Here is a 24,342-nt window from a genome sequence, read left to right as displayed (position 1 = left end):
ATGTATGTATGTATGTATGTATGTATGTATGTATGTATGTATGTATGTATGTATGTATGTATGTATGTATGTATGTATGTATGTATGTATGTATGTATGTATGTATGTATGTATGTATGTATGTATGTATGTATGTATGTATGTATGTATGTATGTATGTATGTATGTATGTATGTATGTATGTATGTATGTATGTATGTATGTATGTATGTTGTATGTATGTATGTATGTATGTATGTATGTATGTATGTATGTATGTATGTATGTATGTATGTATGTATGTATGTATGTATGTATGTATGTATGTATGTATGTATGTATGTATGTATGTATGTATGTATGTATGTATGTATGTATGTATGTATGTATGTATGTATGTATGTATGTATGTATGTATGCACTCGTAGCCTCCACATTCGTGGTTCTCATCAGTAGCTCCCATGGGTCGTAAGCTATGGTGATCTACAAGACGAGTGGCAATGTCCCAATCTATGTGCACAACCTCAAAACGCAGCAACATGAGGAAACGAAGTATGAAATTTTCTGTACGACAACGTATTGGCTATACGCGCAGAGCTAACAAATGAAAAAAAACCACGCGTGAATCTAAATCCTCCTAGTTTTGAGAATCATGCAAACACCGAGACCATTCAACATTATTCGGCTACATAGTGCGCAGTTACTCAGTCCATCAAATATTTTATTATGTGGGATTCCGAATCGACAACAGTACAAGAAATTGATGATATTGGGAAAAAACCACAGACACATCCAAGCACAGAAAAGATCTGGGGAAAGAAAGTGTGAAATTCGCACTTTGTGAAACCAAACAGTGCAACTGTGCAAAAAAAAATTGGAATGAATCAGTCGATAATTTTCCCATCGTGTTGAACTAACAAACCAGCGGAATCAAGGAAAAGGTGAGCAAATATGATTAATGTTAAGCTGGCCCAAAGACTGAAGAAGAAAAGAGAAGCCACTATTTTGAAGCACCACGAAACGTCGGCACACTTACACGACATCCTTCTACCATACCGCGACCGCAACTACTAACAGAATATTTTAGGACTGTCACTGCAGTATAGGCGCTGCGTGCGTTAAAAGAGGACAGATCTACTCGTTCTCTTAACAACTCTTTTAAATAGCTACTTGTTATGTCCACTTACATCAGGATTAAAAATAACAACGAGTAACACAACAATGTCAATAGCATTCTTAAACCAAAACAGGTGAGCCGCAAACTTATGGTATAAATGAGTTGAAGCGTGCAACTGCCTGACGCCATTCCATCGGCGAGAATCTAGCGCCAAACTCTTTTTCCATCTTCTGCAATATGATGTTAAGTATTCAAAATTCAAAAATAAGATTCAAATGATTGATAAACTATTACATGAATGACAACATCCCAGCTAGGCATATGTTCGCAATCGGGAATGTTCAAAAACTCGATGAACGTAGCTTCCAGCACTTCACGAACAGCCAAGCGTCTAAAAACTTCTGCCGTGAAAGAGAAACTCATACCACTTTTTTGGAATTCATTAACAGTCGGAAGCGGAGAACTATTTTTCAGCAAAACAAAGTTTTTCAAACCTGACCTTTTCATGGAACCATTCACTTTGAAGATGCCATTCTGCTTAACAATCTCGGCATACTTTCCCTGTATAAATACATGCAGTGTGCCTACGTAGCCAAAATAGTCCGTCTGATAGGTCCACGGGCGCCCGTCCTGAATTTTAGTCAGTTCACAGTTTGGAACTTTCCTCAGTCAGCCTGATTATTGTGGCTTTCATGAGAAGCACAGCAGTGCAAGAAAAGCAACAGCTTTCCGTTAGAAATTTCTAATGCACAAAGAAATGTCTCACCAGCATTTCTGAACAATCGAATTTCTCGGTACCCGCTCTTCCTGTGAAAGTATGACCTGCTAACACTCGCATGTCAATAGCGCGACCCCAATCTATCAACTTCAGTATTGGCGTCGAGAGAATTTTCTCGATATTCTCATGAGAGTCACTCAACCTGAAAATCGATAGAGAGAATCAGATGAAAGCAAAACAACACTAGGCAACAGATTATCGCCGGTGAAAGACTTACTTTCCAAGAATCATAAAGTTGTCAGGTTTGATATCTGCATGGATAATCTTAACAGCATGTAGTTCACGAAGTATCTTAGCGATCTGAATGGCGATCAATGCAACAATATACCAACTGGGATCAGTCCATTTGTTCGAGAGATCCTGAAACAATGTGTTTTAGAAGTGAGGTGTAACTTCTTGCATAAACAACTTGAAATCAGGTAATTTGTGTCATAAAATATTTTGTGAAAAATATCCGTCTCCGATCCAGATATAGAACGGTATAGAACTATAGGTCCACTGGAAGTAGACCGTTGACGGAACATAAGCAAACATTCAGAAGTGATCAGAAAAGAATAACACAACACATACCAAGAGTGTGCCATGAGGATGATACTGATTGAACAGGACTGATGCATTGGTGAAAACGTAAGCCTCTGTGACCTGAAAAATATCCCCTTCATCAATACCCACTGGAGAACAGGACCCCCGCTGAAGATATCTAAATAACACCCAAAGCGGACTTTTCACTAACCTCCATAACACTATCAAGGATGAATTGTTTTGAGCGATCGATACGCATTTTCACTTCAGAACAAATGTACACTTCCCAAGGACAAGGAGGAATTTCGTACTGAAGAATCAATGAATTTGTTTACATCAAGCAGTAACGCAAATTGTACAGCTTACTTTGAGTGCCAGCGTTCTCTTCTCCTCATTTGTACATTTGTAAACTTTTGCAAAACCTCCCTGACCCACAAGTTCAACTATGTTAAATACTTCTCCTCCGAAATTGACAGATTTTCCTGGCGCAACTCGAGGACACGTCGTCTGAAAATCGACATGCTTTGAAACAGACGAGTTAAATAAATAAGTTAATATTAGCAGATGAGACTGACATCAAACTCATGCTGGTAGCAGGGTTTGTGGCTCTTTTTCAAGATCTCACATCGAAGTTGTCTATCCCATGGATTCATCACACTAGTGACTGCTTCGCTAGAACTCTATTTCTTGAAGACCAATACCCAAGAAGCAAAACGCAAAGCGATCAACGAACGCACTCAACAAGTCCCACTCCAGTCTTGTCGTGGTCTTCAAGATCGACATCGCATTCCGAGTTCGGCTCTACTTCTTGAGAATCACCTATCTTCATTTTGTCGAGTGCTAATTCCATCGAACGTTCAGCAGCCTGCACCGTTCTTGGCCTGGCAACGGAAGGTTTTGGCGCAACGGTAATCGTTTTCGGAGGTGCAATGGAACGTCTCTTCTAAACTCAGAGTTGGGTTTTAAAAAAAGATTCATCCAGTTAGCAGTATGAGCAAATGTATTTAAAAAAAATAACGGTCAACGACCTTCTCAGTTTATAATATAGAAGTTTGGACGAAACTGCGAAAATCGCACTTTTTGATGTATATGGTAGAAACTGCAATTTTGAGAAGGCCCTCAAAATTTGTATAGTATAGTATAGTATAGTATAGTATAGTATTTCTTCGACAGTATGAGCTCAAGTAAATGAAGTAAAACTAATAGGTTATAATGATCGTTTTTTTCAGGACTTTGTCTTCCAAAAACTGATCTTAGACCTTGAAAGAATTGGAGAGTTGATTACATTACGTGTCTAGACGATGTGGATTTTCAAAATAAGATCCACCATAAGAACCCAAATTTTTAGAAGAAAACTTATCAGATACCAATTATATCAGCTTTTTGGCATGTAATCTAATTGGATCACTTGAACTCGTATGCCAAGAAAGTCAAAGTTTGCTACAGAGACCAGATAGAGTGCAACTTTACCACGAATGTCGACTGAGCATAAATCTCTTCTTCATCTTGCTCTTTCTTCATTTGTTCTTCCAATACATGATTAAGTGGTGCAAAAAAATCTGGAATTAAAATAAAATAAGGGAAACGCAACAAACAGATACAACTGATCACTTGTACGAATAAATTTTAGAGAAAAAAGAAGCGCACAATACTGCCTCCGTTATAAGCCTTCAAAAATCATATTCTTAGGGATTTCGTATACTCGTTTGTTTTAGGCATGGATCGGAAAATGGTGGAAGAATTTTTTGTTTTCCAAACAATACGCCTCGAAAACAAACATCCGGACGTACGCATATCACATATAGTCGGGTCATAACGATAGAACGGCGCAGTTGCGTAGGCGGCTGCGCTAAAAACGCTACGCTCCGCCGCACCGCTTCGGGCGCAACCGCTTACGCAACTGCACCGTGCTTCAATTCCTTTTGACCCTACCATAGAAGCTGGATCCGAACACAGCGGCATTTGAAAAAGCAATACTAAATGTGTTTCGTGTGTGTAAATGTTTTTTTCTTCTCTTTCTTTCTTCTTCAAATAATTCATGTTGTTTTACTGCACACGTAGAACTATTCTACAAATTTCATGCCTTGAACTACAACCATTTTTCGTCAATGTACTCAGCCCCACATAACTGACAGGTGATTAAATAGATAACTCCCGATACCACACAATCACCCTGCCTCCCCTTCGGACAAACGATGCAATTAGGTGTCTCGCAAAGTCTGTCATAGGCGCGATTGCGGACTAGCTGCTGCTTCAGGTTCACAGGTGGTATGTCCACTACTCTGAATGAGTCTTGCAGACCCGCGTGTCGTAAGCTTGCTCGCACTGCATTACTCATGTCATCCGAAATAAAAGGAAGACAGGAAGGGATTTTTGTTGTTTGTTCTACCCTGTGGCACCTACCCCGTCGCTCAGTTGCATGGCTCCGATTTGAGTGAGAAACCTTTGCTGGGTACCCATTGGACTGAGCAATGTGGTTAGCCATGTTTATGGAGGCAATGCGCCCTTGAGCCTCAGATGAAACCGTTGCCGCTGTCTTAAACATATTTTCAATGACTGACTTTTTGGTTCTCCAGGGATGCACCGATTGGTAGTGAATCAGAATGTTTTCACAACTTGGTTTTCGATACCATTGTTTTCCAATTTCCCCTACACAAATGGACCTGGACATTGAGAAACGGTAGCCAGTTGTCTGTAGGTTTTTCCGTCGTGAATTTTATGTACTGGGATTGTTTATTTAAGAGATCGAAGCAAATGTCCATTTCAGCTTGTGTTGCACATACAATGCAACAATCATCTATGTATCCGCAGTACAATAGAGGTTTGTGTTCCAGTAGTATTTTTTCCACCTTAGACATGAAAACAACGGCTAATGTAGGCGCAAGTCTTTGTCCCATGGCCAAGCCTCTAATCTGCCTATAGTACTGCCCAGACCAGCGAAATACGGAACATCTCAAACATTCGCTTGGCAGCATCATTATTTGCTGTATCGCAAACCCATACATGTTAAGAGCCCCCTGATGTTCGAGAAGCAGTTCTGATGTTGCTTGTAGTGCAGCATCGGTGGAGACGTTGGTGTAGAGCGAAGTGACATCGAAGGATTCGATGACACAATCTCCATCAAGGCGCGCTTTGTGGAGGTGCTCTATGAACACTTTTGTGTTTGAGAGATGAGCTGGAACGTATTGGAGTAGCTGGCTGAGAATAGTGTTAAGGAACCAGGATATTCTGTCGGTGGGACCTCCAATATTGCTAATGATAGGCCTAACCTTGAAATCCCCTGGGTTGCTTGAACTAAATTCGGCACGAAGGGTCTCTATCCATATCCTATTCAGGCGGCGATATTGTCTGCCAAATTCATGTGCCGATGAAGGGTGGTATAGACTACCGTCCGTTAGGTGAAGTTTCGTTATGCCCTGTCCAGTTCACTTGAAATCACTACAAATTCTCCTCCTTTATCACTGACCGAGATTTTGATCTTCCCCTGAGCGCAGATGTCACGTGGTTCTGCTTAAAAAGTAGTACACAATCAAACTCTATGATGCCAAGATTCAAAAAAGGTCGAACTTGGAACCATTTTCATACTATTTCCTACTATCTATTCACAATTTTATTTATAGAAAATGAAAACGAAGGGTTGAGAGTTCGATCTCCGCTGGAATTTTCCCATTTTTTCAAAAAAGAAAACATTAACTAACAGCAACGCAGAACAGATTCTAAAAGTTTTTTAGCACTATTTTCTACTTCCTGCACACAATTTGTTTTTAATTTCTTCATTGACAATGATTATAGACGATGAATAGTTCGATTCCCGCCGAAATCATGATTTTGGCAAAGTCGAAAAAAATTACCGAGAAGAACATCTCATCAAAATTTTTTCTCTAATTGTATTGAGAGCATTGTTCACCCCATACAGGTGTTATTTAAATGTTATTTTAGTGATTAGCACGGTCACAAGGGTGATGCGCTCCAAAAGAGCTCGCTGTAGAAAATAGCGCCCCGGAACTCGAGCATGTTCACGACCGACTTCCGCAGTCAAGGAGGGAGAGACAGGAGTTTGAGGTTCTGACTTGTCCACAATTAAATGGAGTTTGACAGAAATAGAGAATTTCAATATTGCTCCGACGATGAAGGCCAACCGTCCAACGAAACCAAACAGCACCGACGAAAGAATGCTTGGCTCGTGGAGATCCGCTACCACAATCTTCCGTCTCTAATTTATTTAGTTTAGGAAGATTTGCTCGCAGATGCTCGTGTTTGAGAACGTTAGTCGCGGATCTTATCCGCACGTTCAGGAGAATGCCCTAACTGCTATTATTGATAATCACTTATTTTTAATGCACGGTGCAACTTGCCAGTTAACCTTTTAAAGCACAGGAATCAAGGGATTTCTAAGTTTTTCGGACTTCTTAAAATAAAGCATGGATCTCTTCTGTGATGCTGTTTTGTTTTTCTTTCTTGAACTTCTCTATTCTTATTTGTGCTTTGAAAGCATTATATCGTCTGGTCGCACCAGCGTGTCATAATGAACACCTTTGATGTCGCGACAAGCGATTCGTGAAACTAACATATTTCACCGTGAATACTAACGTAACAGATTGTCATCGATTCCACCATATTCTGAGAAAATTTAATCGCTATGTGTGCGTGTGTGCGTGTGTGCGTGCGTGTGTGTGTGTGTGTGTGTGTGTAATTATTATGTGGTTTAAAAAAAAAATGTGTGTGTGTGTGTGTTGTGTTGTTTTGTGTTTGGTGTGTGTGTGTGTGTGTGTGTGTGTGTGTGTGTGTGTGTGTGTGTGTGTGTGTGTGTGTGTGTGTGTGTGTGTGTGTGTGTGTGTGTGTGTGTGTGTGTGTGTGTGTGTGTGTGTGTGTGTGTGTGTGTGTGTGTGTGTGTGTGTGTGTGTGTGTGTGTGTGTGTGTGTGTGTGTGTGTGTGTGTGTGTGTGTGTGTGTGTGTGTGTGTGTGTGTGTGTGTGTGTGTGTGTGTGTGTGTGTGTGTGTGTGTGTGTGTGTGTGTGTGTGTGTGTGTGTGTGTGTGTGTGTGTGTGTGTGTGTGTGTGTGTGTGTGTGTCACGAAAATATAGTGATTCAAAACTCTGCACCGGTGGTGTGGTGAACCGTTGCCATGCACCTGATAGGCGAGCACTCTACCTCTTCACCAGTGCCTAAGGTTATGTGAACATCTATGTTGGCTTTGATAGGCTAAGTTAGTTTCTGTCATGCGTTAGTGAGGGTAAATAAACTTTTATGTGAACGTACACTTCCAAATTTGCAAACTATCATGCTATATAATAACGGGCTTATTCTTTCACGTGTGTACGTCTGTAAGTGTCTCAGTCACGAAATTCCAAAAAGAGAGGGAGACGGATACCATGGCGTCGTATTAGTGCCCGGAGCCAGAAAGCCGTAGAGTGGAGTGAGGCGGATCCCACTATCTCGGAAGCGCGGGAGCCCCAACGGTAGAATGGGTTTCTATAACTCATTCGCGTATCTATTTCCAAGCATATTTCCCTGAGGCTGCTAATGTCCTTTCTTCAGAAAGTGGAAACACACATACAAACGGCTGATTAGATACAATACAAGAAAACACACGTTCACGTGGTCTGACGTAGAGTTTTATATTCATCACTACGATGAAGATATTCACCTCATTTCATCTTAGCACATCATTCTGTGCTAATATCATAAAACGAAGGAAACTCATACTTCGAATAATACTTTCAAATTGTGGAGGTTTCAGAGAAACATGGATGTAAAATTAAGTTCGATTGTTCTCCAAATATAGTAGCGACGCGTTTAGAAAGGAAATCATGAAATCTCCCATTTATGCCTAAATTTTTGAGGGAAATAACTGAAGAAAGGGTTGGTAGAAAAAATTATAATTTTACAAAAAAGTCACTACTGTTATTTCTTATTGATCGATGAAAGCGAGCGAAGCGAACACTACAAAAAGTCTGAAGTCCGCCTTTAGTCGGACGTTCAGACTGGTACTAAGATATGAGACGAAGGAATCACTTTGAAATGTTGATGCTAAAAAGCTGCTGAGCTAAAAAAGTTGTTCAAAAGCGTATCATATTGATGTAGTACGGATACCTTAGTGAACCCGTAGAGCTCGGGTTGTAGATTACGAAAACCAGCATGGCTCCATTCAACTTAAATCGTCCTAATCCAATCGTCTAATCTCTAATCGTCCCCAAAAAACGGTGTGGCGCCTGTTCCTACGAGGCACGTTGGAACACGTTGAACACGCACTGATCCCCTCAGCAGCACATTCCTTAGATGCGACAGTCGGAGCCTGTGCTCCTACCCTCTTCAGTTTTGGATAGTTGACGAAAAGACCCTCTTCACTTTGGACGGTTGGCAAAGGGATCCTGATCAATTGAGCCGCAGCCAATGAGCTAGACCCCTTCACCTGAGGAGGGTCTGTCTCCTCCCTACCGCATCTAATGGCTATTCATTGGTCTCACTTGAATAGGTTGGTGAGGGTGCATGATCGATGCTTGCCAGCTCGTTCATGGACACTTCGAACTACGAGTAAAATATATCCATTATCTCTCATGATATTCGAAAACAACCTCAGCACCTAAGGTACGTTGAAGGACTTGAGCAGCATTAACAAACAAACAAGTTTCTTCTTCAACAAAAGCACTTTCGGCATTCCTTGACACAAACGCACATCGAATGTAGTCGTTAACAAAATCCATCAATATTTCGAGAGAGCATACCTTCGTGTGTAGGAGGATGAGTCAGCGGATGAGCAGGTGTAGATGTTACAATGCCACGTTCAAGCTTCTTATCAATGCCCAACATGGTGAATTTCGCTCCTGCTATTGTTTCTTCGTCTTCTGCAAAAAGTTGAGAAGTAAATAATAATGATAACAATAATAGCAATAATAATAATAATAATAATAATAATAATAATAATAATAATAATAATAATAATAATAATAATAATAATAATAATAATAGCTAACATCTACACAAGGATAAAATTACAAAGTTGGCAGAAAGCTATCTATTATGTCATGAGCTAACATGTCACTTTCTCACACTTTTAGACAATTATGGCCCTTTTCAGTTGTCATATTCATCTTCAGTATTAATTTCATGTTGCACACTTGGGTGGTAACTTTCTCAAGACTAAGAGATAGCGGACGTTACTAAGGCAAGCTAGAGCAAACAATGATGAACATTGCCAAGTTTTCCCAATCACGATCTTAGCAAAGTGGCTGCGCTGATCAACAACATCATCGTTCTTTAGAGTAGAAAGTAGTGGTAGCAAAAGACGCGCATATTCAGACGAAGGATCCATTGCTAGATTGCACGCAACAGAGGTAGAAATAGGCAATATGTTCTAGGAAATAAAGGTATAACAACCAATGAACAACTGCTTCTTCGATTTAAGCGGCATGCTTTCCATAGGTAAATCAAAGCGATCCACTGCCTCCTCGTTTTTGTCCTTAATAGAGTTCACAGATTGAATAGCTTTTGTTTGCTGTATACCTCTGCTAATCAAAAGCCTAATACCTTTGCATCTCCTATAGCTTTGCTATCAGCACGAACTGAAATAGGCTGAAGAGGAATCCGTTCCTCTGACTGACGCGGAAAATTGACTTCACGAGGGATGCTAACACGAAAGCAATTAAGCTCCAAAACATGTATCACTGGGAAATAAAGAGAATACTTGAAAATTGAACAAATAGAGCTTACTTTTCCGAATTCACCACAGTGCGCTGAGACAAATCGTCGTCGACGTAAACTTCGAAAGCTTCAACAGCTGGAGCAGCAACCGGAAGTGTAGTTTCATCAGTAATTCCAGGTAGACCTCCTTATAGATAAGAAAAGACCTTATATGAAGACAAAAGAAATCCAATAGAACAAAATACCTTTGCTAATAACTACTGTGTCAGAAAACATTGCCTTCATATCACTGTACGCCTTTTCGGTGAAGGAAGAGCCACTAAGGAATTCAGATGTTGATGGAGGTCGAGTGGCCGCAGAGGATTCCTTGGGCGGTGGAGACGCTAAAGATTAGGTTGAACATGATCAAGCCAGAATGCTGTAACTTAGCATCGCGTTCTCCAACATAGTGCAACTGTTATTTCGAGAAAGAAACATTAGAGAAGGAAAGTGTCGTGTGTATGAATTTAATAGAACTAGATAAACTGAGCAGTACAACATCACGGCCATGACGACTATCAAATAAGAAAAAACACGAAAGATATGAGCACCAACATTTCTGCATGCGCGAGGAGAACACACTTTCACGGGTGGGGATGGTCGGAGAAAGGACTCTTCTACGCTTGTCGTCATTCGAGAAGTCCGAATCACATTCCACTACTGTTTCCAATATTCTATTACGCTTACCATGCTGAAAAGGGCCGCACAGATAACTTTTAAAGGAGAACTATGACAATGTTTGAAGAAAAAACATGTTCCAATCCTTCAGTAACCAGTTAAAAGATGCAAAGTAATCATAAGAAAAGAACAGACAAGGGAAAATCAAAGAAGTTAAAAACAGCTAGAATTATGCTCACAGGCTGACTGACTGTCATTCTTAAAGATATATTTTTTTACTCTTTGCCCTTCCTTATTACAATCAACTCCATAAGAAAAAGTTTCTTGAAGTTCTTAACAGTTTTGAAAAAAAATAATATAAGAAAACAAATATTCCTCGTAATGACAGTTGAGATATCTCATCCTATTAAACAGCTAATACTATGCGTAGTATAAATAGCTACGAATATCATATCCGATATCCGTTGCGGATACGGGGTAGTTCCGCTCATCGTTCCCGAGAAAAACGTTTTTTACGATTTCAGTTACAATGTGCCAACCTTGTGCATGCGCCGCATCCAAGTGCGATCGGTCAACGATCAGCGGTGTCTTCCTACCAGCCTGCACAAGTAAAAAAAATGAGCTGCTGAGGGGACCGAAACGTATACATAGAGGAGCGTTCCAACGTACCTAGCAGGAAATAAAGCAGTTCTCACGCCGTTTTCAACGCTGATTAGGGAGTGATGAGCGGAACAACTCCGGGTCCCGCAATCTACAACCCCATATCAAGCTTTTCCCGCAGATTCCCTCACCTCGTCAAATTCGTGGTATGTCGCTTTTAAAACAGGAAACCCCACCTCTTTCGACTCAGGAATGCTCTGCGGATGTGGTCGAATTATCATTGTTTCCTGAAAGTATCAAACGAAGATTGCATATTTCAAAATTTGTTCGACTTGGCAGGAGAATTATGTCGATTACGAAAGCGAGCTAATATGTCCAGAATAGCATCAAAACGTACAGGTTGCGTGACGGTAATATCCATAGGCACATCATCAACAATATCACATCCATCGGCCATCTGCTCGTCAGCCACCATGGCTGCCCTGAATTCTTCCAGAGACGGAGCAATGTACGAATCGTTGGGACGGTCGATCAACTCGAAACGCAATTTGGTGCGAGCTCAAAGTGAGAGAATTAAGACAGCAAAAGTTGTTCGAAGACTATGCGGCAAAAATATTTTCTGAATAATATGAAAACAAAAGACAGTTCAAATATACTGTTAGGGCCAAAAGATGCAGTCTTTGGGGCATCAGCAGATATGAACGTGTCTTTAGCACGTGCTTCAATAACCGCAAGGGAAGAACGGCGTCGAGCTAAATGTATACATTTGCAACAGTGAAGAAAGATCGGAAGACAGCTACAATCGTACATCTTTTTGCTTTCAGATCAGACTTTTTGATGTTAAAACATGCCATGGTCTCTTCCTCGTCATTAAAAATATCACCCGCTTGCAGATACTGGTCGGCGAGATCCCTAAAAATTGACCTTTGTTGTTAACGAGCAGATCCAGCAGACATTGCCAATACAGTGGAGTAGTTTCTTGTGAAAATTAATGTACTACCTGAATCCTGATTCCAGTTCATATGTAGATAGTTGAGTTAGTCGGTTCTTCGCAAGATTTAAAACTCTGGAGAAATTGGTCAAATCGCCCGTTTTTGCATAGCTTTCGGCCCAAATAAGATGGAACTTGAGTGAGTGCGTAAATCGACCAGTTTCGTCTAGTTTTTCGAAGACCATGGCCGCCCCCATTTTCTTGCTATATTTGCCCTAAAGTTGTTGATCATCAGCTCCCCATAAAAGAATTAGTCTTTTCAACGTACTAATATTCTGTACAAACGGAGCAAATCCTCTTCAGCGGCTAAAGTGCCCTCCGATACAAACGTAGTAATAGCTCTGTGTGCCATCTCTTTAACTTTGCCAGGCATATAATTGTCCCATGCTTCAACTTGCCTGAAAGTTTTTTTCTTTGTCGTTCAGAAAGGACATCTGACAAAGATGAAAACGAATAAGAACTAAAATTTGAGTCTAAAAATGAACGTACGAGCAAATCATTTGTAGACCTGCAACGCTCGGCTTCTGCATCACCTCCCTGCAAATAAATTGTAGTACAACAAATCCACTAGTACTTTCATGATCTCTCAGTATTTGACCGAACAACTGAAAGAATATGAAAAATTTGTTCAGTGGACAGGAAAATGGAATATCACCATTCTTCGCTTTGTTTGGAAGAGGAGAATTCATCTCACTCTCCGCTAGAAAGTCGCATAGGGGTGTGAAACAGCTCTAAGGAGTCTGCAATTTTAGTCTACAACACTCGTGTGTAAGAGCGGATGTAGCCCAATTAGGAGGTCCGATGTGCCCACATGGTCCATGATTCGAAACCGCCATAGTGCCTACCAAGTCTCTCACCCCTCCAGAGCAGGGTCAAGCGTGGTGATGGGACTCGACATTTGTACGAATCTATGAAATATTTCTAAACACAGATTAAAGGATATAATACGACAAAAAAAGAGAGTCAGATGGGTCGAATTACACTGGAACGTCGAAAAAAAATCAACATTTTGTTCCTACAATATTACAATGGGACTACGTAGGTTCGACACCCCGCTGAGTCAAAATTTTCCAGAAGAACTGCAAACTTGAAACCACTTTAATGAGAACCAAATCAAATATTTGATCAATTAATTTAATGAAGGGTTCAATTAAAGGTACTGTTCAGCAGTTCAGATGTAGATTTAATAGGATTAAATAACCAAAAAAGCTCAGATTCTGTGCACATTGTTAAGTCCGGGAGATAGCGAAAAACTTCGTGATAAGATTACTCAGAGGAATACTTGTAGTTTTTTTATAAAGGAATGTTTGCATTACAAAAGAGACACATCGATGTTTCATGAGATGCTTTAGTTTTTTTTGGAATTCTGATGGAAAAAATTTAAAATTTTCCGACTTTTTTTGGATTTGTCCCAACTAAGTTTTGAGAGCACCAGACTGTTCGGAAAAGTAAAATTTTGCATATGAGGCTTTCCACAGTCCCCCTATCCGAATATATGGGTGACTTCTCAAAACGTCATCTCATTTTTCTGGAATGGGATAACTCGCCAAAATCTCAATTTTCGCTCGCGCGCCGAAAAGTGTGTAATTTTGAATAAAACTTAATAACTCAAAGTAGATTAGCGCGAGGTAAATCAGTTTCAAAGAATGTTCTAGCCCCGTATACGGATACTCCACCTGAAATCTGCACCACCTCAGATTCGTGGTATGGTGCCTTTCAATTCAGAATCGCTTGAAGTTTACGAACATGTAAGTGGCCTATGCAATGACTAGCCGATGTGTCAAGTCAGTGTTTTCATCCTCCCAAACAACTCAAAAATCCACCACCACTCTCCTCCATCAAAATTCCAAAAACCGATAACATTGTTTTTAGAGCAAACCTTATTCTTCAGAAAAAAAACTACCTTAAGATTTTCTTTTGTTTCTCTTATGACAAAGTTATTCGCGATTTCGCAGACTTAACAATGTGAACAGAGTCTGAGCTTTTTTGGTTATTAGATCGCATTAAATCTACCTTTGAATTTGGCTTTTAATTGACAGGTTTGGTTACAGTTTTGAAAAACTGTCATTCTTATATGTTGTCAAGTGTGGGATGTATTGACACTCACATAAAATCAGCAAATGTGGAACTAAAAGAGTTGCACATTTACTGATTTCATGTGAGTTACGAGAGTCCGGAGTGGACGACCCATCTCTATACTCGACTTGTCCTACGGTTTTAATCCTTTTAATCCTTTTACTACATCGGTCAATTTGTACCTAACTTTGTGTGATTACTTTGATTTATTTTGCGAGTGACTATATAAACTCTATATAATATTGATACAATTGGCACCAAGTTTCATTAACGTGTTTTACTCGCTGCATTGAAATGAATATCTTTCGACAGTATTAGAACGGTAACAACTACGGAGAAGTGAATATGAGTAAATAAGATATGAGTAATTAAGGCGAAAACAACTCGGTGTGAAGACAGATCGACCTCATGCAGCATATATAGTATAGCATGGTCAAAACGACATGAAGCACGGTGCAGTTGCGTACGCGGCCACCTCTCGAGGTGGTGCGGTGGAGCGTAGCGGTTAGGAGTGTACTGGAACCTATGCTGGCAGCACCCATTGCTGCATTTTGCGATCTTACCTCAGTTCCAACTGCTGCGTTCACCGCGCCGTTTCGAGCGCGTACGCAAATGCAACGTGCGTCATGCCGTTTTGATCCTTATGTCATAGTCTAAAACTCTTCTTTCAGGTACAACTATACGCTTTAAATATACTGTAGTAAATAAAAGCAGAAGATTAAGCGATAATTCTTCGTTTTTTTTTCTCGCTGTACATAGAACAGAAGCACAGGTGCGATAGGGAGGAACCGGACCCTCCCCAGGTGGGGATCTAGTTGATGAGGTCCAGCTCAAGTGATAAGCATCTCTTCGCCAACCATCCAAAAGTGAAGGGTGCCCTTCCGCCAACCGTCGAAAACTGAAGGGGGTCGGAGCACCGGACCGACCCCCTTCAGTTTGGACGACTATCGCATGTACGAACAGAAGTTAACTTAGTGTGAAAACAAAATTCGCCGTTTGAACTACAAATCATAGATTATAAGAGATTCACCGCTATGCATTGTATATCCCAGATCATCTTATACTTCAGAAGCATCTGGCACACCCACTTTGAATCTCTTTCATGTCCAAGTGCTTGTTTCAAAGAATACAAATACAGAGTTAACTATGAACTGGCGTACAAGGAAGAACAAAACCCACTGCAAAAGTAGTTTGAACGAGTCCATGAGTAAGCGAGACAGGATAGGAACTGGAACAAATGCTCGCTGAGGAAACCGCAATGTAACTGGACCTGCTCACAGTGACTCTACAAAGCTGAAAGCATATGCAGTATCACAACACTGATATCAAACTGGTAGCAGCGTCACAAAACTTAACAGGAAGTAACAACAATGTTTGGAACACACCGCAGAAAACTCTGCATTCGACATCACAACTGGGACCTTTTGAAAACGAATGTTTCAAAAACTTAACCACCACGAATGGTACAATGAAATGAACTCAGATAAGCAAACTGAAACCTTCCCGTTCCCGCCTTTTCCCTTCTCGGCGGAGCATTTTTATTGTGTAGCGCGCGCCAGTTATCCAGGAGACCTATCCTTGGTGTGGTTCGCATTTATCTAGCGAAATAAATTCTTATCTGAACCCTGCTCAATTTTCCATATGATCAAATGATACAAAAGAAGTGAATAGTATCTCAGAAGGATGTTAACCGGCACGTTTTTCTCCAACAAACGGTAGTCGCCACATCATATTGCGTTGCGGGCAAACTCTTGAGAAGTGTGTACGGCTTCCTTTCTTACTCGTTTCAAAGTACACTTTTACCACGAAAGAGCAAAATGTGCACCTCCTGTCTGGTCCTGGAAGTGTCGAAATCTATCGATGCTCCTCTAAATCTTGAGCACTCAGCAAATTCGCTGGATCCACGGCGGTCTGACAAATGACAGGTGTCACCTTTTCTCTGGACGATTTTCTTCGCTAGCATATGCGAGCTTAGGTCGTAATAGATAAACCCGTGCAAAAAGAACGCAGTTTCCACTTCATATTTCTGAAAAACATCAAGAGAGTTTGCTGCGTCATCCTCACTTATAAACGTCCTTCCTGCTTCCTTTAGGTTAGACTATGGAAAATCAACAAAATCCAGTAATTTTTTATGTGCGTTCCTATCTGAGAGTTCTAGCAAGTTACCGCTAATAGCGTAGGAATTTTCGCTCTCAGACAGGTCATAATCGATTCAGAACGACCTGAGACTCGGAACAGTTGCGTGAGTTGGCGAATCGGACTACGAAAATGAGTGAAGGAAGCGAGGGTCCCATCTCAATCAAAACCGCCACGAGCGCGGCCACCTATGCAAATGCGGTGAAAATGCTTATGAATTCCTTATGAACCATTTTCCACCGCCAAACAACCTGTGGAAATCGTTATTCTGTGGAGAGCAATTATCATCTCGTCGTTTCATCCCCAAGACCCTCTGCAAAGGGCAGTTCAATTAGGAAAGACAGGGGAATAATTGACGTGATATATGTAGGTGAATATATGGGGCCCTTTTGTTTGGGTGCTTCTGAATTTCTTTTTTGCATTTGAAAGTTAAACTGTAGGATGCGAATACTTGCATTGTAGCCTAGAAAGAAATTAGGAATCACTGAAAATGGGGAGCACCTGCAAATAAAAACTTGAAGTAACTTGTGTATATCACTGAAATCGTATTCGGTTGGAAGCAATGCACTAGTGTTCGATTAAATTATTCTCTGTTATGGAACCTCACCTCTGGACTGTGTGCTCTTTTCGCTGGCCTTCACTGATCAGCACAAATGGAAAGTAGTCAAATTAAATTTGGATTTTCTAACGACGCTTTCTTTGTTCTTTTTCGGAAAATTAAACATTGATTAAATTAATTAACGATAATATAGTTTTCTTCCTTAATGCTACTGTATTACATTTGAATAGTACTCGGACGTGATTTTACATCTACATTCATTTGATACCGCCAGAATTCGGAAAAATTGTTCGAAGTCTGAATTTTTTTCCTTTTTCCTCAACAACTAGCATAAAATGATGATCGCAGTGGTAACGTTCTACGTCAGATCACGTAAGCATTTACGTGCATGCAGCTCACGGCCATAAAACCGTTCGCAATCTCTCATTTACTTCACACACAATCGTTTGGAATTGTTCAGCAATGTTGGGCACAATAATTCTGCTGACTTTAGCTTCTGGTACCACTCCGACGCCGTGGGACCCTATTCCTTCTCGTTTTGGAATTTCGTTTCACGCACATACACAGCACGTATCATACAGACATACACACATCCATATACATACATGTGACAGACTGAGTCCGTTATTATATAACGTGGCGTTCTTGTGTTTCCTGCCAAGTAACAAAAATCTAAGATATAGAGTTCAAAATTCGCAATCTTCGTGTTATTTTGTTGGACGCTGGATGTCTGTATGGCGGAAACCTTGAACTCAACTTCAACTTTGGACCACTACCCGAACATTAGTTAAGGCAAGAATGTTGAGAAAATTCAGAATGACGCTGCTCGAGTCACTCGAAGATTCGAACGTCGAGAGCAGGCTTCTGTGGGGAATTGAATTCGGGAAGTATTTGAGAGTTTAATCAAATTCAAAGTTCGAACATTATCGGGAACTTCCATGTATGGAACACATTCTTGTCTGGGAAATCTGATGTATGATGGATTATCGAATCCTGAATGCTGATATTTAGAACAAACCCCTCCAACTGTTTCGCTGTGGAACGATTGGCCGGCTTAGGGCTGGCAAATTTAAGTGGATGTCCTTTTTTGAGGATAGATTCGTTGGAAATAAGCACACAACAAAACGACACGATGCGGCAATCAGAGATTTTTGACCGAAGTGTATGTGTACAACACAAAGCATATATATAGTGTATGTGTACTACAGTTTTGTAGGTTCACGTGAACACATTATAGCTTTGAGCATTATAGCATTGAGCACATTATAGTCAAATGTACTCAATGGGCTGAACATAGTGCACCTTTCGTTGCACATGGCAGAAGGAAGAGCGTGTGTGTCAGACAGAGAGTTACAGGAGACGCGTTACGCCTAGCCAGCTAAACACATTTGCTGTCGACTACGTTAGGTCCCACGTAACCGTACGCCAACCATCCTTTTCTTGTCTGCGATAACATCATGTGCTGGTGTAGCGCCCCAATCACTGCTCACCATCAAGAAATCCTTCAAATTTTTCTAGAGTGTGTCGCCCTTGAGCGTAGCTTTGCCCAACATTCTCGACCTTCGGCAAAGGCTTGCACAGAGTCAATCCATTCGTCGCTTCGCATTCTGCAAAGCCTAACGTCTCGCCTAAAATGTCTATATACACCGAATGTCCTCAAGTCCTCTTTCACCACCTCAGCGCACAACATGCGTCTTCGGTCAGATGGCCTTTTCCAGCTTGAACCTGAGAGACTCCGTAGAACAAGGGGGTCAACTGGCCTCCTTATATTGTGACCGAAGAAGCGAAGACGATTTTTTGTAGCCTCTTTCTACAGCGGTGCCAGATGCTGATGTTTTCCGTTTGTCATCCGCTGGTACCCCATATTTAGTTTCGTGTAAAGTTATTCGTTTGGCATACCTTAGGCCAAAGGTATACAAGCAGCCGTCTAAGCCGCTCCTCCATATTCGCCATAACTGTGGACGGTGCTACACAAGTCTTCGATTCGTTCATCATGATAGGGCGGATGGCGGATAGGTAGACTCACTTGGCCTGACTTAAGGGGCGAATTAGTTCAACCTTTGAATAGTATATTGAATAGTATATTGAATAGTATAGTATATCCTTCTCGATGCTGCGCTTGTTTTACGGCTCACACATCCTTTTCCCACAGGGGAAATTTCTGCAAACTCCAGTGACTTGTATCTTCGATCATACCTTCCGTACTCTAATACTTCTCACTGTTAAGATCGGATATAAATTACAACTAGACCAATGGTTACGCAGCCACTCGCTCGCAGCTTTCGTTATCCGTGCACATGCAATGATACGCGCACAATACCCTGTGAGCGGCTAGAGAGCGCGCAGCTCCGAACGTAATCTTTTGAGCGAAATTGCCCCATAAACAAAACTTGTTGACCGCACTGCAAAGTTGTGTTGTTTTTCTCTGTCCCAGGTTGCTGCTGTTCTACAAAATGTTCGGACAGTGAGAAATGTACAGCTCTTACTGAGGTACCATTTTCTCGGGCATTTCCCCAGTGCTGTGCTACCCCTGTTGTGTACCTACCTAATTCTCCTGTTTCATAATGGTCGACGTACACGGCTATAGTGTGTTCGGAAAGTGTCGACTGATGATTTCAACAGTTCAGAATGCCAAGAGAGCCAGGTGACAAGCATTCGCTACTCAATTCACTGCTGTGTGCTGGTAAGCGAAAAGTTGGAGATTAACCCTTTGCACTCTGTTGTGCGACATTGGAAATATCTACTTTGGATCCACTGTCGCCGTAGCGGCGGCACGCCTGTTTAGCTTATTTCAGAACTTCCAGATAAGAAATAAAGTTCGTTCGTTCCTGTGGTTTTCTGCATTGCGTCTGTACTTTCTACTTTTTTTTACCTCACATATTACGAAAAGAAAAGAAAGGAAGTTGTGTCCTATGTAAAAACAGACAAGAAAATGGAAAACGATGCGAGTTTTCTAGTATTTGTCCTAGCAAACATCGAATGGGTGAATGCTTGCAAAAATATCATACTTTGAGAAATTTCAAAATGTGAACTATTTATTTTGTTATTATTTCGCAGACTAAAATCAGCTAGTAATGGTGTTTACAACAAATAATTAGCGTTGCCATAACCGTATTTCCTGCTTTATAAAGTATGTGACTTAGGATTAGGATAGCATTTGTAGCGAAAAAGTGCTGGAATTGCTGATGTTCCGTGTGCCTGACTGGACTGGAGTGCAAATGGTTAAATATTGGTACTAATTGCGTCCTACCAGCTTTCTTCCCGGAGCCCTCATTTATCTTCAAAAGCTTTGTTCATCTTTCTTTGCGCCACTAGTTTCAAAATCGTCGTCCTTCCGCTTCGCTGGCGATTCCTTTCTGGGTTTCACTGGATAAGTAGAAAGAAAAATAAAGCTGGAACTACTAATGCTTTGATTTCACCAAACCGTTCAGACAGGTTTGCTGGAAGTGAGTGGTCAAGTCACAAGTAGTACTTCCGACGATAAAAAAGAACCGAAAGTGTCCTGAGAAATGGATTTTCCGCTGCATTTGACAGTTGGGAACGATCACCGATCACTGACGTCCCTAGTAAAGAGAAAGTAATTAGCACCATTGGTATGAAACGACTTCATTCTTATTTAGAAACTAAAAGTTCGCCGTGGGTTTGTGGGTGGTTGGATTCAGTAAAATCCTTCCTCAAGAGCTTCCTTTCAGAAGGCTTTCTCCAGAGGTATTTTAAAATTGAGTCTTTGAACTCGACGTTAACTTGATAGTAGCACCATTTAGTTGCCTCTTCTCCTTCTCCCTGTTGTACTATTGAAAGGCGGCCAATAAGCACGGTTCGAGCACCATCTTGATGTGTAACTCCACACCAGTTGGAATTCGATGAGTCAACGTATGATAACGAAATCAGATCAGTGGTCTTCGACGTCGCCTACGCATGACTCATGCGTATCGACATTTTAGGTAAACAATCGCAGACCTCGCCAAATTGTTGTACAGCCAGGACTTCGAGTAGCATCTGGCAAGTTTCTCGCAACAGACGGTAAGAGTTTCGTACCTAACTATGGAGGCTCTAGGAAGACTTTCCTCGTTTGAAGAAGTGCATGTACTTAGGAATTTGGAGGTTCGGTGAGAAATGTCACAGTAGTGTTAAAAAGTGGAAAGAGTTTGCAAAATGGTCTATTGCTGCAAGTTTTGTTTATGTCTTTGTACCTCTAACTACACACAACTTATCTGAGAAAGACGAGCAAACCGGAATGTAGATAGTTATCTGGTGACGAAGAGTGATAGATGATGAACGTCTTTCGAAGAAAAGTACGGAAAAGAAGGTCGAGTCGATTTCGACGCGCTACAAATATAATTTCACTTGATTTATCGGTAAGAGAGAATTTGTTAAATACCGTAGGCTTGTTTCTTTGCATTCTAATTATTCGTTGCCCGTTTTTTTTTTTCAAAACTCCTCGCTCGTGACAATGATTCTTTTTGAAATTCTCTTTCATTCAAGGGAAAAACTTCATTCAGAATATGCCGCAACTTTCTCAGCTACTTGAAAAAATCGTGCTGTAGACTGCTATTACTGAAATGCTTACTAGGATGTCAGGATCTGAGTTAACCCATGGAAGACAATCCATTATGAATGGAAGTAGGCGTAGAGCTCTAAAGTACAAAGCCCTTGACTCATTTTTTTCCTTTTTACTCCATCTCTTCCATCATTTTTTCCTCGGTAGTTGCTTCTCGCAGATATTTTTATTAGTTATAATCACTTTCCTTGAACTAGTTTTTTAGCAGATGTTTAGGGAAGGCGATTACAATTAATGACCACTGTACAGGATTAGCTACGTTTCTGGAATCGCAATAAACCTTCCTGAATCTTCTATCAGCTAAAAGGGTTGGTAACAACTACGGAGTGTCCAGTAATATGCAGCTAAAGAACTTACAAAAAATCCTCGAAACAAGGTCATTTCCTTTCACTTTCTCCCTCTCACATTTTCATCAATCCGCCGAACGATCTGGAGCGGAACGCCGATAGGAACTAGTTTCACAAACTACTCAATTAAATGTCTGCAAATAAAAGTGTGAATTTTTTTCCTCGTATGTACCTCTTACTTTAGCATCCTCATACTATAGGTGACATTCGAGATGTAACAACTTCTAGCTGAACAAATATCTATGACCTTGTCTTTGGAGAATTTTTACGTTGAAAATTCTCCTCTTCACCCACGAGAATAAGATGTGAAAACCAGCACCAGCTGCTTTATGGAACGAATTTCGAATTCATGACAACACCACTGAGTATATTATGAATTCGTTTACTACAACACCACAAAGCGTAACGCCATAACACCATTTGTTCCCCAGACATATGTAGAACAAGAACAATACGGCCGAAAATGGCGCTCCGCTTGCTACCACTTGAAAGTTGTGCTTCTGCAAAGAGACTATTCGCATCACTAAAGAAAGCAAGAAATACGTTTGAATGTTGGATAGCTGTTAGACCTGTTCGATGTGGAGCCGGATCCTTCTTTTCGCTTGTTTTTAACTTCCACTTTTCTTGAGAAGAGACCGAAGAGCCCTAGTTTTCAATTCCCTTATCTGATTATTGAATGAACCAGTGTAATCCTATATAATTTCATTGGAAATAATTCGGTTACTGGTGGTGGAATAAGTTTCCCTTGAGAACACCTTCGTGTTCGCTATCCACACTTACGAATCAAAACAAGGTATTACTCACACATTTTGATTAACATACATCTTTACTTTGGTACATAAGAAAAGCGAGTAGAATAGATGATTTCGTAAGAATTATCTTGTAAAAGTTATCGCCTTTGTACTTTTGTTTGTTGATGCTCATAGGAATAGAAATATCGCTGGACCAAATCGTTCTATCGGCAGTCCTCACTTCCGTGTGGTTTACGTAGCCCCACTGGTTTAAGCAGATGCCCCATTCCTCAGGAGAAGCACAAGAGCTTCCCTACTTCCTCCACTGATCAGATCGGCTTCATATTCTCAATTCTTATTACTCAGCACTATATTTGACCTTCTGGTTACTAATAAGTGCTTCAGAGGTTCCTGTTTTATGAGAGAAACTAAACGAAGCTGAAATGTACATAACTAACCAATGTTATTCAAGGTAAGGGGAGAAAGAGACAGAATTATGACGAATACGTTCATATGGCAATCAAACTACGATACGGCTGCCATATTCATTATAATCTCGCCAAGTTCCGCCGGTTTTTTTTTTGTGAATGGAGACATCGCCTTGGGAATCCAGATACGGTACAAAGATATCGCACCGTCGGTCTCCGTATCGCGTTGTTTATTCCACTGCCAGTCGAGAATGTCCTCAACTGGCCATATCGACAAGTCCAGATGTACTGTTCGAGTCCCAACGTATGACCTTGTTCTTATTTTCCTCAACCTTCAAACCTAAGCATAGATATTACGTGAAGTTTTGAATATGTCCCATTGTAGGAAAACGGAGAAATTTGAGGAAACCTTTTGTATATTAGTACTATTCTGCTGCAAACACTTTTTTATATGGTTATGTTCCAATTTTCTTCCCAGAAGCAGCAGTCTCTGTATCAACAGGTTCAAATCTACTTTTTATATCCTTAAAGCAATAGTAGCACATGCAAAGGCTCGTATGTTCCATGAAATCGAATACCTTCTACGCAGCTAATCAGTGATACCTCACAGTGCGTTGCACTTGCTTTGCACAGAGTGCAAACAGACGTATCGATCTAAAGTATAGCCTCAAAGATGAAAGCGATATGTACGAAAGCTATGCATCGAATATTTGTGATATAAGTCACATATTTTCTCACTATAGTTTTTGAGCGAATTTGCAGTGCTGTTTGAGATTTGTTTATGTTAGGGCCGACATGGGATGTTATTTATTTCGAGAGCGGTAAGCACACTAGCACACATATGCCACGTCTATTCGACGGTTTTGGAATACCACATACAGTAACACGGCAATAAGTAATAAGCACATACATTAACAGTAGCAAGCAGTTGCGTAGGCGGTTGCGCTCGAATCGGTGCGGTGGAGGGTATGGTCGGGTCAAAACGACATGAAGCATAGTGAATTTGCGTACGTGGTCGTAAACGGCGAATTGGAGGCAGCAGTTGGAATCGAGGTGGGACCATCGCAAACTGCTGCGATCGGTGGTGCCAACAAGGGTCCCAGTATGCTCCTAACCGCTACGCTCCACTGCAGTGCCGCGAGAAGACGCGTACGCAGTCGCACCTTGCTTTATATCCTTTTGACCCTACCATAACGGTTAGGATCGGGTGAGGACCCCTG

The 24,342-nt window shown here is 40.9% G+C and overlaps 1 protein-coding gene across 2 annotated transcripts; it reads right to left on the bottom strand.

Moving 5' to 3' along the window:
* Positions 1-1,242: 1,242 nt before the first annotated feature.
* Positions 1,243-15,565, bottom strand: RB195_010698 (uncharacterized protein; the record flags this gene model as incomplete). Of its 2 annotated transcripts, none has more annotated exons than XM_064191825.1 (25): positions 1,243-1,326; positions 1,391-1,487; positions 1,596-1,726; positions 1,863-2,016; positions 2,092-2,234; positions 2,445-2,516; positions 2,608-2,706; positions 2,763-2,903; positions 2,972-3,068; positions 3,134-3,339; positions 3,867-3,955; positions 9,121-9,240; positions 9,773-9,854; positions 9,923-10,022; positions 10,106-10,223; positions 10,282-10,419; positions 10,631-10,766; positions 11,485-11,580; positions 11,691-11,851; positions 11,950-12,045; positions 12,102-12,205; positions 12,294-12,499; positions 12,553-12,682; positions 12,774-12,821; positions 15,540-15,565. In XM_064191825.1, 25 exons carry the CDS (start codon positions 15,563-15,565, stop codon positions 1,243-1,245), a joined length of 2,874 nt encoding a protein of 957 aa, XP_064049408.1. The 2 variants fall into 2 exon arrangements, with proteins under 2 accessions (XP_064049408.1, XP_064049409.1); XM_064191826.1 differs by having other exon boundaries at positions 11,530-11,580.
* Between the last annotated feature and the right edge of the window lie 8,777 nt (positions 15,566-24,342).

The sequence above is a fragment of the Necator americanus genome, chromosome III (assembly GCF_031761385.1).
Source record: "Necator americanus strain Aroian chromosome III, whole genome shotgun sequence".
NCBI lineage: Eukaryota > Metazoa > Nematoda > Chromadorea > Rhabditida > Ancylostomatidae > Necator > Necator americanus.
The sequence above is the reverse complement of the archived record's forward strand: the minus strand, read 5'-3'. Positions and strand labels throughout refer to the sequence as shown.